The sequence below is a fragment of the Stegostoma tigrinum genome, chromosome 17, assembly GCF_030684315.1.
Source record: "Stegostoma tigrinum isolate sSteTig4 chromosome 17, sSteTig4.hap1, whole genome shotgun sequence".
NCBI classification, from domain to species: Eukaryota; Metazoa; Chordata; class Chondrichthyes; order Orectolobiformes; family Stegostomatidae; genus Stegostoma; species Stegostoma tigrinum.
The window spans coordinates 39,361,180-39,377,572 of NC_081370.1; the positions used below are offsets into that span (position 1 = coordinate 39,361,180).

General features: G+C 42.1%; 1 protein-coding gene across 1 annotated transcript in view; it reads right to left on the bottom strand.

Annotated features, from left to right (window-relative positions):
* Positions 1-16,393, bottom strand: part of spon1b (spondin 1b) — a 342,911-nt gene that overhangs the window by 51,681 nt on the left and 274,837 nt on the right. Inside the window, exon 8 of the mRNA XM_059652106.1 lies at positions 5,980-6,181. Coding sequence (XP_059508089.1) covers positions 5,980-6,181 — 202 coding nt within the window. The remainder of the gene's footprint in view (positions 1-5,979; positions 6,182-16,393) is intronic.

Here is a 16,393-nt window from a genome sequence, read left to right on the forward strand (position 1 = left end):
CGATTTAAAGAATTATTCGGGTAATGTTATGAAATTCTCTCGTTATATCCTTTTATTTGTCCTGAGCAAGCCAGGCTTCTCTGTGATTTGTAATATTCAGAGCACATTCAATTCCAGAGTTGAAAGCTGATAATCTTCAATTAGTAGAACTATATAATACAGAAAATGCCCTTAAGCCCATCAAATCTGTGCTGACAGAATCTACACTAGTCCCATTTTCCTGCACTAAGTCAAAATCCTTTAATGTTATGATACTTCAAGTGTTCTGCTCAGTTTCTCCAGAGTTCTTTAAGTTTGTTTAAGGTTGTAACATAACTGTGTGATCTCATTATCCAAAAATGTTGGTGGTCTGATCTGGGATCATAAATAGATAAAAAATAATTCCTCTAGCAGAGGACAAAGAATAAAAACTAAAGATGTTTACCATTGAAATTAGAGATCAAATGTGATATTAGGAAGCCCTCCTTCATACCTACTGCTCTGACTATTTGGAATGTTCTCTCACAAGAATGTATTGTGGGGTAGGGAATGGGAGAGGCTGTTCCAATTGAAAATTTGAAACTAAAATTGATATATTTTCATTAGGTAAGAGTATTAATGGTTACAGAATCAAGGGAATTGGATAACTGTTTGAAATATTGATCTAAACCATTTGATAGATTTCAGGACTATGAATGGGACCTTGCTATGCCATAAGATTCTTTGAATTTATAACTTATCCAATTGCACTTCATTACTTTGATATAACTACTGTTGTTTCTGGACAACTTCAGTGTAATGATCTCACAAAGTAATTGTAATTTCAGGACTCCTCACGACTTCCTCCCAGCTGCTGCATTGCAGCCTCACTCGTTGCACATTTGAGAAGGCCCTGAAATTGGGCCCAGGATCTCATTGTCACAGAGAGTATCCAGGAGGCAAACTAATCTTGTGCCAGCGGGCTGAAGAAGCAATTGGAGCTAAGTTACAGATCAGCTACTATCCTACAGATTGGTCAAACAGACCTGATCTGCTGAACGGCCACATTCTTTTCCTATGTACCTGCATCCTGAATGCATTCACTGCAGATTGTCTCTTTTTCAGAAACTGCTAAGCCAGAATCCGACTGCCAGTGACGCAGGTGTCTAAAAGTTTCACGCTTTCCTACAACTTTACTCTGCCTGTTCAATTAGAAAAAGGTTTAGTAAGCAATTAAACGCTTCTGTGCTACTGTTTCATTAAAAAAACTGGTGAATAAACAAATTGGTCAAGAATCTTGATCATGCTGCACTAACGTTTGGGTAACGAGCCAATAAATAGGCCGCTAAATTAATATTACAACTGTACGATAGGTCATTTTGTTTTCGCATGATACTCGCGTTCACTGAGATTCATATGAGCGGCTGAACGTTCTGATTTTTAGTTATTCGCCAAAGATAAAAGTGTAATAAAATGATTCATAGATTAATAAAACAACAGGGAATCTCAGAAAATAAAAGCTTCATTTATACAACCACTTATCATATCCTCATTAACGTACAACCACTGTTGCTAAATGGACAAACTCAGCAATTTCTACACAGCAAGGTCTGATAAGTAGTAAAGGAGCTGAAGGACCACTTAGCCTATGATTTGGGGCAGCGTTTTATGTTGTCCAGACATAATCCAGCTGGTGACCTGGCCGTTACTTTACCACCCATCTCCAACTTGCCTGAGATTTTATGGAGGGCAACAGAGGCCTTACGTAGCCTTTTTAAAGCTATTTCCCACTCCTGCTAGTATTTCACCTGGAGCAGGAGGAGGTTCATGCCATGTGGGCAGCCTCGCAGCTGTAGTGGAGCAGGCAGATGTCAGGTAAGGGGAAGTAGCCTCCAGGGAATTCCCTGTACCCATCAGGGGCATCGCCACCATTGTAATACTGCCACCTTTGCCCTCCCCACCAGGCCTTTCATACCCAACACCAAGCGGCTCAGTCCCTTTCCTGAGCTTGTGAGTCTGGTCCCAGCAATACACCATGCTTAGCTTAAATCCAGGCTCATCTTCATTATGATTGGCCAATGGCCTTCTAAGGTGGGGCTTCCTGCTAAAATAGGACTGGTGGTCTCACCTTAAAACAAATGATGCTGCTTCCTGTGTCAAATTACTGCCGGGCACCCAACAGTATGGTGGGCAGGCGTGCCACTGTTCTTTTAACCAGGTAGTTGAGGATCACAGCAGAAACATTTCAAATTGGAAATTACAGATTATATAATAGATATAAAGTTCTTTATACAACATGGGTTCATCACATCAATTCACTTTTAATGATTTGGATTCACTGTACATATTCTTCATAAGGCACACTGTACCAAGGGTTCCATAGTTTTTAGCCCCCAGGTGTATTATGGCTGAAAAGCATTAAGCAGTGACCGTTCCCTTTGATAGCCCTGCAGAGGCTGCCCCAAACTACAGAGAGTCCCTGAGCATCTTTGGCTTTGGAATGTGCTGATTTTTACAGTTCAATCAAGGACAATTTTTTGCACAGGAGGACCAACAGTTTTGGGCAGATCAAACGGACTCTTTTACCAAGGTCATTCTTCCAGTCACAGTTGACACTTGTCTTAGTTTGCTTCCTTGGGAGCAGACTGTAGAGCATGGAGTCTTGCATCACGTAGCTGCTCAGCATGAAACTCAAGAAAAACTGTTGCACATTTTGCACCTGCTTTGCAAAAGACAAATTCCACAAAGAGGTGCAAAATTTTGTCTTCCCTGCTAAAGCCACCTCAAGGGGAACATGCAAAGGTTGTGAGACTCCAGGTGTGTTGGATAGATTTGATGTGAATGGGCTTTTCTCATGACCAGCCAAACTACATTATTGGTGCCTGTTCTAAGTTTTGGTAGTGAGCCATTCTGGTAATTGAATTTGATAGTCTGCTCAGGGAACCAGCCAGCACTTCCTTTTCTTGCAGCACTCTTGGGCCATACCTGACATGGAATTAATTTAAATGTTTTGTAATGTATTTATATACATTTTATTAATAGGGTGTGTTTTTGGTAAATGAAAGCCACATAAGGACCAGATCACCCCATAAATCCAACCCTTGCTGGTGTTGACTGGGGACAAATGTCAGCCAAGGCACAAGAGAGCTCCTGTACCTCAAAACGCGTGGCAAGATTTTTTTGTATCTCTCGATGACACAGATCTGATATTGGTTCACTTTTACTTATTATATTATCTCAGGTTTGTGCAATGTCTTAGATTATGAGCTGAAAACCTTAAGTTGTAATTGGACCCAGAGCTGACATGAAAGGTTGGAAAAGTTTCTTCTTATGTGCTTGTTTTGTCATTATTGAGTGGGGTTGGGTGTAACTGTGCATTTGTGTTTCCTAAATGGTCTAAAGATGTTTCTACATCATCTATTGGCTCTGAACAGAGGTCCATTTCTTCAAATGAGGCTTGATTAAAGTCCCATTTATCAGTTCAAGTGAATGTTAACTAATCAGAGACAAGTAGGCTGTCCTAGTCAACAGTCATCCCACAGCATGACAAACTGACTGGATGGTCATACAGCTTTTGAAGTATGGAAAAAAGACCTTTTGGTCAATCATGTCTCTACTGATCATCAAGCATTTATCTATTCTAATCTCATTTTGCAGAACTTGGCCCGTGACCTGTGTGCTTTAGTATTTAAAGGGTTCCTCCAAATGGTTCTTAAAAGGGTTCCCACGTCTACCATCCTTTTAGGCAGTAAGTCCCAGCTACATTTGGCTGGGAGAAAAAACTTTTCCTTAAATCCTCTCTAAACCATTTTGCTCCTTTGCTTTAATTTGTACCTCCTGTTATTGACACGTCTCCTGAGGGGAAATACTTCTCCCTTTCTACTCTATCTATGTCCCTCATAGCTTTGTATACCTCAATCAGAATCCCCCTCAGTCTTCACAACTCTAAGGAAAACATCCCCAGTGTAGTTAGTTTCTCCTCCAGCCCAGACAATATCCTGGCAAATCTCCTTTGCATCCTCTTCAATGCAAACACATCCTTCCTAGTGCCCAGAATTGCACACAGTACTCAGTTGAAGCCTAACTAATATTACATATAGCTGATTAACATCCTTGCTCTTGTATTCAATATTTTGACTAATAAAGGCAAGAATCCTATTTGTTTTCTTAACCACATTATCTACCTAACTGCTGTCTTCAAGTATTTATGAACATGAGCATCAAGGTCCCTCTGACTCACTATGCTTCTTAGCAACCTACCAACCGTTATATAACTGCTCTGCCATGTTTTCCTTCTAAAATGCACCAGCTCATAGTTTTCAGGATTAAATTCCGTTCATCAGACCCGGAGTCTAAGGTTTTCCTCATCATTGTTTACTAATTTTTGTGTCATCTGTGAATTTAATAATCATATGTCTCTTACACCCATGTCTGGATCATTAATGCCCATAACGAAAAGCAAGGGATCCAGTGTCAAGCCCTGTTGCATGTCACTAGAAACAGGCTTCCAGTCACAAAAACACCCTTCATCCATCACCTTCTGCTCCTGCTACTAAACTAATTTTGGATCAAATTTACTAAATTTATAGGGAAGTGGGACGAATGTGGATAGTACTATATTTTTAGTGGTACAGGCTCAAGGGGTCAAAGGGCCTCTTCTGTACTGCATCATTCTATGTTTGTTTGAACTGCCTGGGATTCCATGGGATCTTAACTTCTTGAACAATTTTCCATGCAAGACCTTGTCAAAAGCCTCACTGAAGCCCACCTGGGCTATAGCAACTACACTACCCTCATCTACACACTTTGTTACCTCCTTGAAAAATTCAATCAAAATTATTAGATATAGTCTCCTCCTGACAGAGCCATGCTGACTATCCTTAACTGATCTTTGACTCTTCAAGTGTTGATTAATTCTGTCACTCAGAATATAGTTTTACTAAAGTATTATTGATGTGGAGGTGTTGGTGTCAGACTGGGGTGGACGAAGTCAGAAGTCACACAACACCAAGTTATTGTTTAATTGAAATCACAAGCTTTCAGGAGACTCACTGTTGTTTGCACTTCTCCTGTTTCAGAAGTTTCCTCCAGCCCTGCACTCTTTGAATATCTTTGTCTTTGTTCATAAAATTATTGAATCATCATAGAACTCCATTGGATTTGTTAACATCCTTTCGGGAAAGAAATTTGTTGTCCTTTCCAGCCTGAATGAAACAGGACTCCAGACACATGAAAATGTGGTTGACTCTTAATTGTACTTTGAAATGGCCCAGCAAACCATTCAATTATAGTCAAGCGTATAGCTAAGCACTATCTTTGCAAGGGCAATTAGGAATAATTAGGATAAATGCCTTGCCAATGAATTCATTTCATACAAATTAACTTTTAAAATTCTGGCCTCTTGTGCATTACTAATCTCTAGCCACTAGTGACTGTGCCTTTAGCCTGTCAGGCCCTAAACTCTGAAATTCTGCCCCTAAATCTCTGCCTTTCAACTTCTCTCTCTGTACTGAACATGTGCCTTAAAGTTACCTTTTCGACCATGCTTTTGGCTGTCTGTTACAATATATCCCTTACGTGGCTCAGTGCCAAGACTTTGTTTGGTAATGCTCTTCCAAGTGCCGTGGGTCATTTGACTACATTTCATGAGCCATTTATATACATGCAGGTTGTATTTTCTGACTGTGATTTAATGGCAACATTTAAGCGAGAAAAGTATGTAATACTATGTCAAGATGAACAGCACTAATGGTAATACATGTTAAATGTGACAGGCTGTTTGGAAGGAACAGACTTAAAAAGCTGACAGACAAGGAAATTTGCTCATAAATCACTTACTACATGGTTTATTGGGGAAACTAGAGTTCCGTAATGCAGGGCAAAGCTATTAGAAACATGTTGGTTAAAAAAAAATGCTTTCTTGCCCCCCATTTTTCTACCAGAACGAACAGGTTTCCGAGAAGTTTCCAGTCACCCTCATTGATACAAAAGAACAAACTGAGAAATCAATCAATGTCTTACCAGATATGTCACTCCGCTGTCAGTTCCAGCATCCCAGGGAATTAAGTCCTGAATAACCTTCTGCACCCACCCGCAATCCTTGGTGCAGAGATCCTCCGCCGACAGCCCCACATTCCAATCTGGACTGGGGCCCAACATTGTCAGGAAGGACATCAGATGTCGTGTATGGTCAACGGAGAACTCTGCAGATGGAGCTGCCCGGCTGTACAAAATGTAGAAAATAGCAGAGAAAGGAAACAAGAGAAAAATAACGCGTCAATCTTTGTATGTTGGAATGGTACAATGACAATGTCTTTCAATTAAGTTTCATATAATAAATGTTCATGAGTTGTTGTATTTTCATGTGTCACTTAGCGTCAGATTCTACTTCCTACATTGATGATTAATAATTTAGGTGTATTGCAAATATTTTGACCTGTAGCTGAATGCTCCACCAATTAGTTTGACAACCTCCTTATCATTTGGTGATGAGATATATCACAAAAGAGAGCACTCTTGACATCTACATAACTGAATGACTCCAATAAGAGTAAACTCTACAGCAAATAAAGTTATATTTCTGAGTGTGAAAGACCCTGAGCTTACACATCAGTAAAGTATGTCTTGTTCGTTACTCAGTGGTGTATCTTTCTTACCTGGAGCTCCTTACTTTATCAAAGACATATGTGAGATCTATATAAATGCGATGCTTATGTACAAAGATGCCTCATTGGCTGGTGTGTTTCACTGACTTTTGAAATTTCACTGAAACAATTATACTTTGCTCTTTTAATTTTCACTTTTCTTTCAAATATTAATCACTTTAAAATAGAACAGGCCGACACTGACGGAACCCTGCCCATGGCCGACGCCGACGGAACCCCGCCCACGGCCGACGACCTCATCGCTCCGCCCACAACCTCCACAGCCAGCAACCCCAGAGAAGACAGCCACACTGAGCCCTGCCGCATCTTCACCATCCCCCCAGACCTCCCACTGACTGAGGACGAACGGTCAGTCCTTAGTAAGGGGCTCACCTTTGTCCTCCCATAACCACACATCAATGAATACCAGGACATAGAGCAGTTTTTCCGCCGCCTTCGCCTCCACGCTTACTTCTTCAACTGGGAACCTAACCCTCCCTCCACTGACCCCTTTGCCCGCTTCCAACACAAGCCCTCCTCCTGGACACCACCCCCAGGCCTCCTAACTTCCCTCAACCTCTTCAGCTCCAACTGCCGTCGAGACATTAACCGCCTCAACCTCTCCACCCCTGTCACCCACTCCAACCTCTCCCCTGCAGAACGGGTAGCCCTCCGCTCCCTCCGCTCCAACCCCAACCTCACCAGCAAACCCGCAGACAAGGGTAGTGCAGTGGTAGTACGGCGCACTGGCCTTTACATCACTGAGGCCAAATGCCAACTCTCCGATACCACCTCCTACCGCCCCCTCGATCATGACCCCATCCCCAAGCACCAAACCATCATCTCCAACACCATTCATGACCTCATCACCTCAGGGGACCTCCCACCCACAGCCTCCAACCTTATTATTCCCCAACCCCCGCACAGCCAGTTTCTATCTCCTTCCCAAAATCCACAAACCTGCCTGCCCTGGTCGACCCATTGTTTCAGCCTGTTCCTGCCCCACTGAACTCATCTCCACCTATCTGGACTCCATTTTCTCCCCTTTGGTCCAGGAACTCCCCATCTACGTCCGTGACACCACCCACGCCCTCCACCTCCTCCAGGACTTCCAATTCTCTGGCCCCCAACACCTTATTTTCACCATGGATGTCCAGTCCCTATACACCTGTGTTCTGCATGCAGATGGCCTCAAGGCCCTCCGCTTCTTCCTGTCCCGCAGGCGCGACCAGTCCCCCTCCACCGACACCCTCATCCGCCTAGCCGAACTCGTCCTCACCCTCAACAACTTCTCTTTTGATTCCTCCCACTTCGTACAGACAAAGGGGGTGGCCATGGGCACCCGCATGGGCCCCAGCTATGCCTGCCTCTTTGTAGGTTACGTGGAACAGTCCCTCTTCCGCACCTACACAGACCCCAAACCCCACCTCTTCCTCCGTTACATTGATGACTGTATCGGTGCCGCCTCTTGCTCCCCAGAGGAGCTCAAACAGTTCATCCACTTCACCAACACCTTCCACCCCAACCTTCAGTTCACCTGGGCCATCTCCAGCACATCCCTCACCTTCCTGGACCTCTCAGTCTCCATCTCAGGCAACCAGCTTGTAACTGATGTCCATTTCAAGCCCACCGACTCCCACGGCTACATAGAATACACCTCCTCCCACCCACCCTCCTGCAAAAATTCCATCCCCTATTCCCAATTCCTCTGCTTCCTCCGCATCTGCTCCCACGATGAGGCATTCCACTCACACACATCCCAGATGTCCAAGTTCTTCAAGGACCGCATCTTTCCCCCCACAGTGGTCGAGAACACCCTTGACCGCGTCTCCCGCATTTCCCGCAACACATCCCTCACACCCCGCCCCCGCCACAACCGCCCAAAGAGGATCCCCCTCGTTCTCACACACCACCCTACCATCCTCCAGATACAACGCATCATCCTCTGACACTTCCGCCATCTACAATCCGACCCCACCACCCAAGACATTTTTCCATCCTCACCCTTGTCTGCTTTCCAGAGAGACCACTCTCTCCATGACTCCCTTGTTCGCTCCACACTGCCCTTCAACCCCACCACACCCGGCACCTTCCCCTGCAACCGCAGGAAGTGCTACACTTGCCCCCACACCTCCTCCCTCACCCCTAACCCAGGCCCCAAGATGACTTCCCATATTAAGCAGAGGCTCACATGCACATCTGCCAATGTGGTATACTGTATCCATTGTACCCGGTGTGGCTTTCTCTACATTGGGGAAACCAAGCGGAGGCTTGGGGACCGCTTTGCAGAACACCTCCGCTCGGTTCGCAATAAACAACTGCATCTCCCAGTCGCGAACCATTTCAACTCCCATTCCTTAGATGTCCATCATGGGCCTCCTGCAGTGCCACAATGATGCCACCCGAAGGTTGCAGGAACAGCAACTCATATTCCACTTGGGAACCCTGCAGCCCAATGGTATCAATGTGGACTTCACCAGCTTCAAAATCTCCCCTTTCCCCACCGCATCCCAAAACCAGCCCAGTTCGTCCCCTCCCCCCACTGCACCACACAACCAGCCCAGCTCTTCCCTTCCACCCACTGCATCCCAAAACCAGTCCAGCCTGTCTCTACCTCCCTAATCTGTTCTTCCTCTCACCCATCCCTTCCTCCCACCCCAAGCCGCACCTCCATCTCCTACCTACTAACCTCATCCCACCTCCTTGACCTGTCCATCTTCCCTGGACTGACCTATCCCCTCCCCACCGCCCCACCTATACTCTCCTCTCCACCTATCTTCTTTTCTCTCCATCTTCGGTCCGCCTCCCCCTCTCTCCCTATTTATTCCAGAACCCTCACCCCATCCCCCGCTCTGATGAAGGGTCTAGGCCCGAAAGGTCAGCTTTTGTGCTCCTGAGATGCTGCTGGGCCTGCTGTGTTCATCCAGCCTCACATTTTATTATCTTGGATTCTCCAGCATCTGCAGTTCCCATTATCACTCACACATTTTTTATAATATCGTTCCTTTTGTATTTGAGTGATGGGAATGAGTCCAAAAATCAATCTCCACACTATTCCATCTCATGGAATCCATTTTATAAATTACCTTATGCATTTATAAAGAAACCTGCATCTGCAAGACTTGCCTGGCTGCAGCACTGACAATGGCATGAGGGTGCCATTAAAGCATGACATGTTTACATATACAGCAGTTAGTTTTTAACATTAAAAAGGGTCTGGATTATCTTTGCACATAACTTAATCTGTCCTTTCATTACCAAATGAATTACAAAATGAATTGCATTTAGCCTTGACTAGTTCTTTGTTCAAACTGTTGCAAGATTGACAAACGATATCATCATTATGACTTTATTTATAACAAAATAGAAACCAAGGAGAGCAAAAAGGAACCATTTCTTTTTATTCATAGCATCATATTTTATAAGAAGCTATTTGGTGTATTGTGCCTAAGCCAGCTCTTTGCAAATCTCTTTCAATTAACTTCACATCGCGTCCTATTCCTGAAAACTCTTCAAGTACTTATATCCAATTTCCTACTGAGTCTGGTTCCACCACCCTTTCATTCAGTGCATACCAGGACATAAAATTCTGCATTAAAAAATGTTTCTTCATCTCCTCTTTGGTTCTATTGTCACATTATATAAATCTCAGTTGATTATTGACCCTCCAGCCACTGAAATCAGTTTTACCTTAGTAATTCTAGCAAAACCCTTCATAGTTATGATCATCTTTACAAAGATCCATCTCACACCGCACTCAGGTCCTGGATATCTTCTCTGCTCTGAGAGCTACAGTCGGTTCTGCTATAATGTGTGTATCTTCAACACAAATTGGCTTTAACAAGACAGAGTAATTTGGACCACTATTTGTAGAACGCAAACTTTCCTTACCTGTATTGGCTATAACACGATTCTGGCCCCATTAGTTTAAATGACACGGCTATTGCGTGATTTTCTTATAACATGAAATTGCACAAGAACGGAACCACCGTGTTATATCAGAACTGACTGTATTCCAACCTCTCTAGTCTCTCCAAACAATTGAGAGGCATGGATAGAGTCGATAGCCAGATACTTTTCCCCAGGGCAGGATTGACTGCCAGGAGGGGTCATAGTTTTAAGGTCTTAGGAGGAAGGTATAGAGGAGACGTCAGAGGGAGGTTCTTCACCCAGAGAGTTGTGAGGGCATGGAATAGTTTACCAGTGGTAGCCGTGGAAGCAGAGTCATTAGTGACATTTAATCAACTGCTGGACATGAACATGGACAGCAGTGAATTGAGAGGAATGTACGTTAAGTTATTTTATTTTTGGATAAGGATTATTCCACGGCACAACATCGTGGGCCAAAAAGCCTGTACTGTGCTGTACTTTTCTGTGTTCTATGTTCTAATTGAAACCCTCTTTCCTGGTACCATACCTACTGCCAATAATTTGTTTAAAATATTCCTCAAGACTTAGATGGGTTTTTAACTCCGTCAAACTAACAGTGAGATGTACACACAAACGCACCAACTATTTACTCTCAGTAGTAATTTCTAGGCTATTAACACACCGTTGACTTAACATTGTCCTTAAAGTTGCATGGATATGAAATAGGCAATGTTCTCCTCAGTTGTGGTGCAAGATAAATTTCCACAAACACTTTCATCTGTGTCTATCATTGGAACAAAGTATTCAACTGGAAAATATTGATAACACTTTATAACTGTAATTGAAATTTTATCTTTGATTATCTGTTAAGATGCCAATTTAATCAAATGAAGTGCCATTCATCAGCCTTTAATCATTTCAAGTATGTCTTGAAATTTGTCCTCAACTTTTGCTTTGTTTGGTTCCCACGACAACTGTATTACGTCTCTGATTCTTCTGATGCTGATCTGTCTTTTTTCCCCAGTAGAAGTACATTATCACCTAATTATGTTGATACAAAAACAGATTTCCTACTCTTATAATTGGCAATTAAATCATCCATTGAAAGCCAATGTAATAAAGGTCTCTCTTTTTTAAAAGGGCATGACCAAAGGCAACTAATTGGGTAATCTGAAAATTTTGAGCTCAATGATAAGCCCAGAAGATAGAAAAAGTACCTAGCCGAAAGAGGATTTGCGGTTCTAAGCTCCATTGCAACCCTATAGTAGGCCCGGGACTGGAGGTCAAGAGTAGAAATAGGATACAGAATTCAAATTCCCCCTTGTTACTTAGTATAGAACTAACCTATGAATGTAATTTATTCTGATCATTCCTGAAATAAGAACAGAAGGAAGCCATTCATCCCCTGAAACCTATACTGCCATTTATTCAGATCATAACTACTGTTCACCTTAACTCCGTTTACCACCTGGCTTCTGTAACCCGTAATACCCTTGTCTAACAAAAGCCCATTAATCTCAATTAAAAATTTTCAATTGATCCTTTCCAGCATTTACAAGTTTTTGGGTGACAATGTTTCGGATGTCCAAAACCTTTGTTAGAGGACCATAGGCTTGTGGCTAGGTGATGATAGATATGTGAATTGTATTGCAGGAGACATGTGAAGAGAGAGATCAAGATCATACAAATGTTACTGCTCCATAATTGATTACCAATGTATACATTTCCATAGATTTTATACAGGTTGGTAAGGATTGGTTTTAGCCTTATGGAATATATGGTGGTGGCAGGGGCATTCATGTTGGACACTTATTCATACCTCTCTCCTCAGTCTCCACCATTCTGAATTGACTCTTAAGTGACTTCTGACAAATTAATAAAGCAGGTGTCTACCTCAGACAACAAAAAAGAAGCTGCTGAAAATGTTCAGCAGGTCTGGTAGCATCTGTGAAGAAAAAAATCACCTAATGTTTCAGGTCCAGAACTGTGTTCTGAGGAAGGGTCACCGGACACAAAATGTTAATTCTGATTTTTTTCCTTCACTGATGCTGCTCAGACCGGCTGAGCATTTCCAGCAACTTCTGTCTTTGTTCCTGATTTACAGCATCCTCAGTTCTTTCGGTTTTTATTTTGGCTACCTCAAACATTCCTCCTTGCACATTCTTCCTTCCACACTAGCCTCTTGGTCCTTAGGAGGATCGGTCCACTAGTAAGACATAAGAGGCAACAGGCATTGTACCCAGGTCCCACTAATGCTTTTACTCCGACACGCACTCACTGACCTCACTCATTCTCATTACCTCTCATCCTCCTACACCACTAACACCGAATGACCTCTGCTCTGTCCCCTCAAAGCATCGGAAAGTCTCAGTGCCTTTCAGGCCACATAGACCAGCACTAACAACCATGCCTCCTACTTATGTCTTTCTCATTTAGCTCCCCTTCATATCATTACAGGGAAAGACGCCTGATGGCAAGGCACAGCAACATTGGACAGGCTGTGGAGTCCCAGATATCTGTCCTCATCTCCTCTGAGAAAAGGAATGTTGCTCTGGCAGGGGAAGGCAGAATGGGCTCAAGAAGTGAATTGATGAGGCTAATGGGGGTATGTTAAAAACCACAAATACCTGGAGGTAGAAGATGAAATCTGTAATTAAATAAGTAGAATCAGGCAAGCATGAAGAATAATGATTAGCAATTATCAATTAAGAACTCCCAAACATACTGGCAAATAGATAGCAGAAAGGGTACAGTCAATGGTGCAAAGGACACTTTTCTTATCCAGTATGAGAGGCCGCACTGCTGGTTCTGGTAATGGGCAATGAACTACAATAGATAAGAGAAATAAATGTCATACGATATTTAGACTGATGTATGGATTGCCATCCAGCCAGCAAAATTCAACTCAAAGACACAAATTAACTTACTGACTCACCACAAACCATTGGGATGAAGCTGTCGATTTAAAGTAGGAGTGGAAAGCTGCTGCCATGAACACAATATTGACAGTAGCTGTTGAAGTAGAGGATAGAACACCTTCCTGAGGGAAGGGCAGTAAATAGCAAATATGCCCGAAACAAACATGTTGCCCAAAATAATCGAAAACATTGCTTTGACCTACTGGCTCCTAATTTCAAGAGATAAATAAACCTGGATATTCAATAGTTCTGTTGAAGGTGTCAGTAAAATGTGCCAAATTTTAAGCTTTCCTTTTTGAATCAGTTAAAGTTTGAGTTGGAAATACAAATGCAGAGGAAGGCAATTAAAATCAAAATAATAAAAGGTTCTTTATATATAAATGTCAGAGTTTGGTCCAGATTTCTTCACTCTCTCTGAAGAATAGCAATGAGTTCCATGGCTTAGAAGTAAAGAAAAGGTTTAATTAGCAACAGCAGATCAATAGATAGCTCTGATGAGATAGTTTCAGTACCCTTATACACTGTATTTATTCATGAGGTGATAATATAACCTTGTTATACTTCAAATAAAATATCATCTCTTGTGCAATCTTTTACTTAAAATGAGACTTCAAAATTCATTCATTTGAAATACTGATACAGCATTTCTCTACTTAAATTTCCACAGCTCAAGGTGTAAATTCTGAGGGAGACTATTTAACAGAACAGGATCCACATAATTGGCAAGAAAGTAAAGCCATGTCAAACTGGATAATTAAATAAAGAGATAAAAGGAGGCTGCAAATGAAATATTAATGGTGGAAAGAATAGTAATCTCCACTCGTGGAAGGCCTTTCAGTGCACAAATCCAATTCCCTCTGCTGGTTACTGTATTTCAAAACTCTTTGAATGCATATTTCTGCAAAGTTAATAGGCCTGCACTCAAGGGAGACTGACGGATATCAGATATGTGTTTTTAAAGCCATTCTATTAATGCAAATTGTCACTTATGGTGATCCTACTCCTTCCTTCTTCGTCTCTTTTTTTAAAATGGTTCTTTTATGTTATCACTTCTTCTCCAATGGAAACCTGGGTTAAACTCTTTAAAGAGAGAACTAAGATAATCCAAAATGCAACAACGTTAGAATTAATTCAGCAGTATCTGATTCATTACCAGTCTTTTCCGTACAAAGTCTATGCAGGGTAAAAATATTTTTAATAATCCGTCTGTGCAGAAATTCATGAGATTGACTTGGGCTGATAGAATTAATACTCTGCTGAAATTTTTTGCTGTAATTTTGATGCCCACCCTTAAAGTACTGGTGGAAAATTGGTTGATGCTGGTAGTGTGAAGCCGCATGTAATAAAAGAGAATGTTCAGCAGTAACATCCTTTCTGAGCAACTAATGTCAAAGATCCCCAGAATCAACTCACCTATTGTGAAATCAGTTGAAACTAACAAGATAAGAAAGGGCAGGCAGATTGAGTGTTTGAGAACTTACATTTACACAGGACCTTTGAAATGCTTCACAGCTGAAAAAGTACTTGTGTACTGTAGCTATTGTTGTAATGTAGGCAACACAACCTATTGAACACAGCAAGATCTTCTAACTATCAATGCAATCATCTGTTGCAGTGATGATAGTTAGGGAATAGATTTTGGGCATTATACCAGGGTTACTTTACAACGATTCTTCAAAATAGTTTATTCCTGCGTGGGATATGGGCGTCACTTTCGTTCATCACTCAATAATTTGTAGCCCACCCCTAATTACTCTTAAACTGAGTCGCTCATTGAGCTGTGTCAGAACATCGTGAAGGGTCAATCACATTGCTGCATGCCTGGAGTCCAGGCAAACATGACAGATATCCTTACTTAAAGGACCTTAGTGAACCGCGCAGGATTTGAATGACAATGGTAACATGGTCACTATAGGAAGAGTTTTTAATTGCAACTTTTTAAATGAATTCAGATTTCACCATCTACCCAGGTTTGCTCTGACTCTGTGTCCCCAGAGTATCAACCTCGGGCTCTGGACTACTAGTCCTGTGAGATTGCTAAAACACCATCTCTCTTACTGCTGCGGGATGTTTTGGTGAATGGTTAGGTGGGATCTTAGTTTAACATCTCACCTGAAGGTTGGTACCTCTGAGAGTGCAGCATGACCTCAGTTCTGCATCTGAGTGTTTCACGCTGAATTATTGTGCTAAAAGCCTAAGGTACATAAATATTATAGGAGAGGGGAAAAGTGGAAAGGCTGACAGTAGTGTAATTAAAATTGAGAGATCGAGAGAGCAAGAGAGTTTGAATTACAGGACTGCAGAAACTAGTAATGGACAAAAGTGACTGAGACCAATTCAGCATGTGGACAGCAGAGTTTGGCATGAGCTCAATTTTAAAGAGGATGAAAGTGTGCCTTTTTTGGAGGAGGCCTTTGGAGATGACCTTAAAGAACATTGGCTGCTCAATGTTTGTAGAAAGTATCATTTGCTGGCGCTGTAAAGGCCATTGCAATTTTTCGAAAAATTGCTTATTCACATGCAATAATGTGCTAACTGACTTCTGACACTAAAAATTAACACCTGAACATGGTACGTGTCATGCTTTAAATTTTTAATTATTATTGGAGGTTGTTTAAAAGTTGTAAAAAAAAATTTAAATGATTTCATATTGTGCTTTATTTCATCTTTGTTATGACACTCTCTGAATCCAAATCTTTCATTCCTTCTGTTTGTTTCTCTGTGGTAGAGCCCTATGTTCTGCTCCACCCTGTCCCTCATTACGGGATGGGCAGCACTGTATCTGTACTTCACATTATTCAGGGGCTTGCAGAATGTTATCGTGAGCTATGGGTAACCCTTGTGCTCCAGTAACCAGCTTTGTAAGACATCTGGACCTTGCACCAGATACACTAGAGTGCTGCAGATTGTAGGAATTGTGGTAGCTGCCAAGAGAGCGGGCACAAATTGCTAGAAAGTGGTAACTGTGATCACAGATTACCTGAACATTAATCAAATTGAACT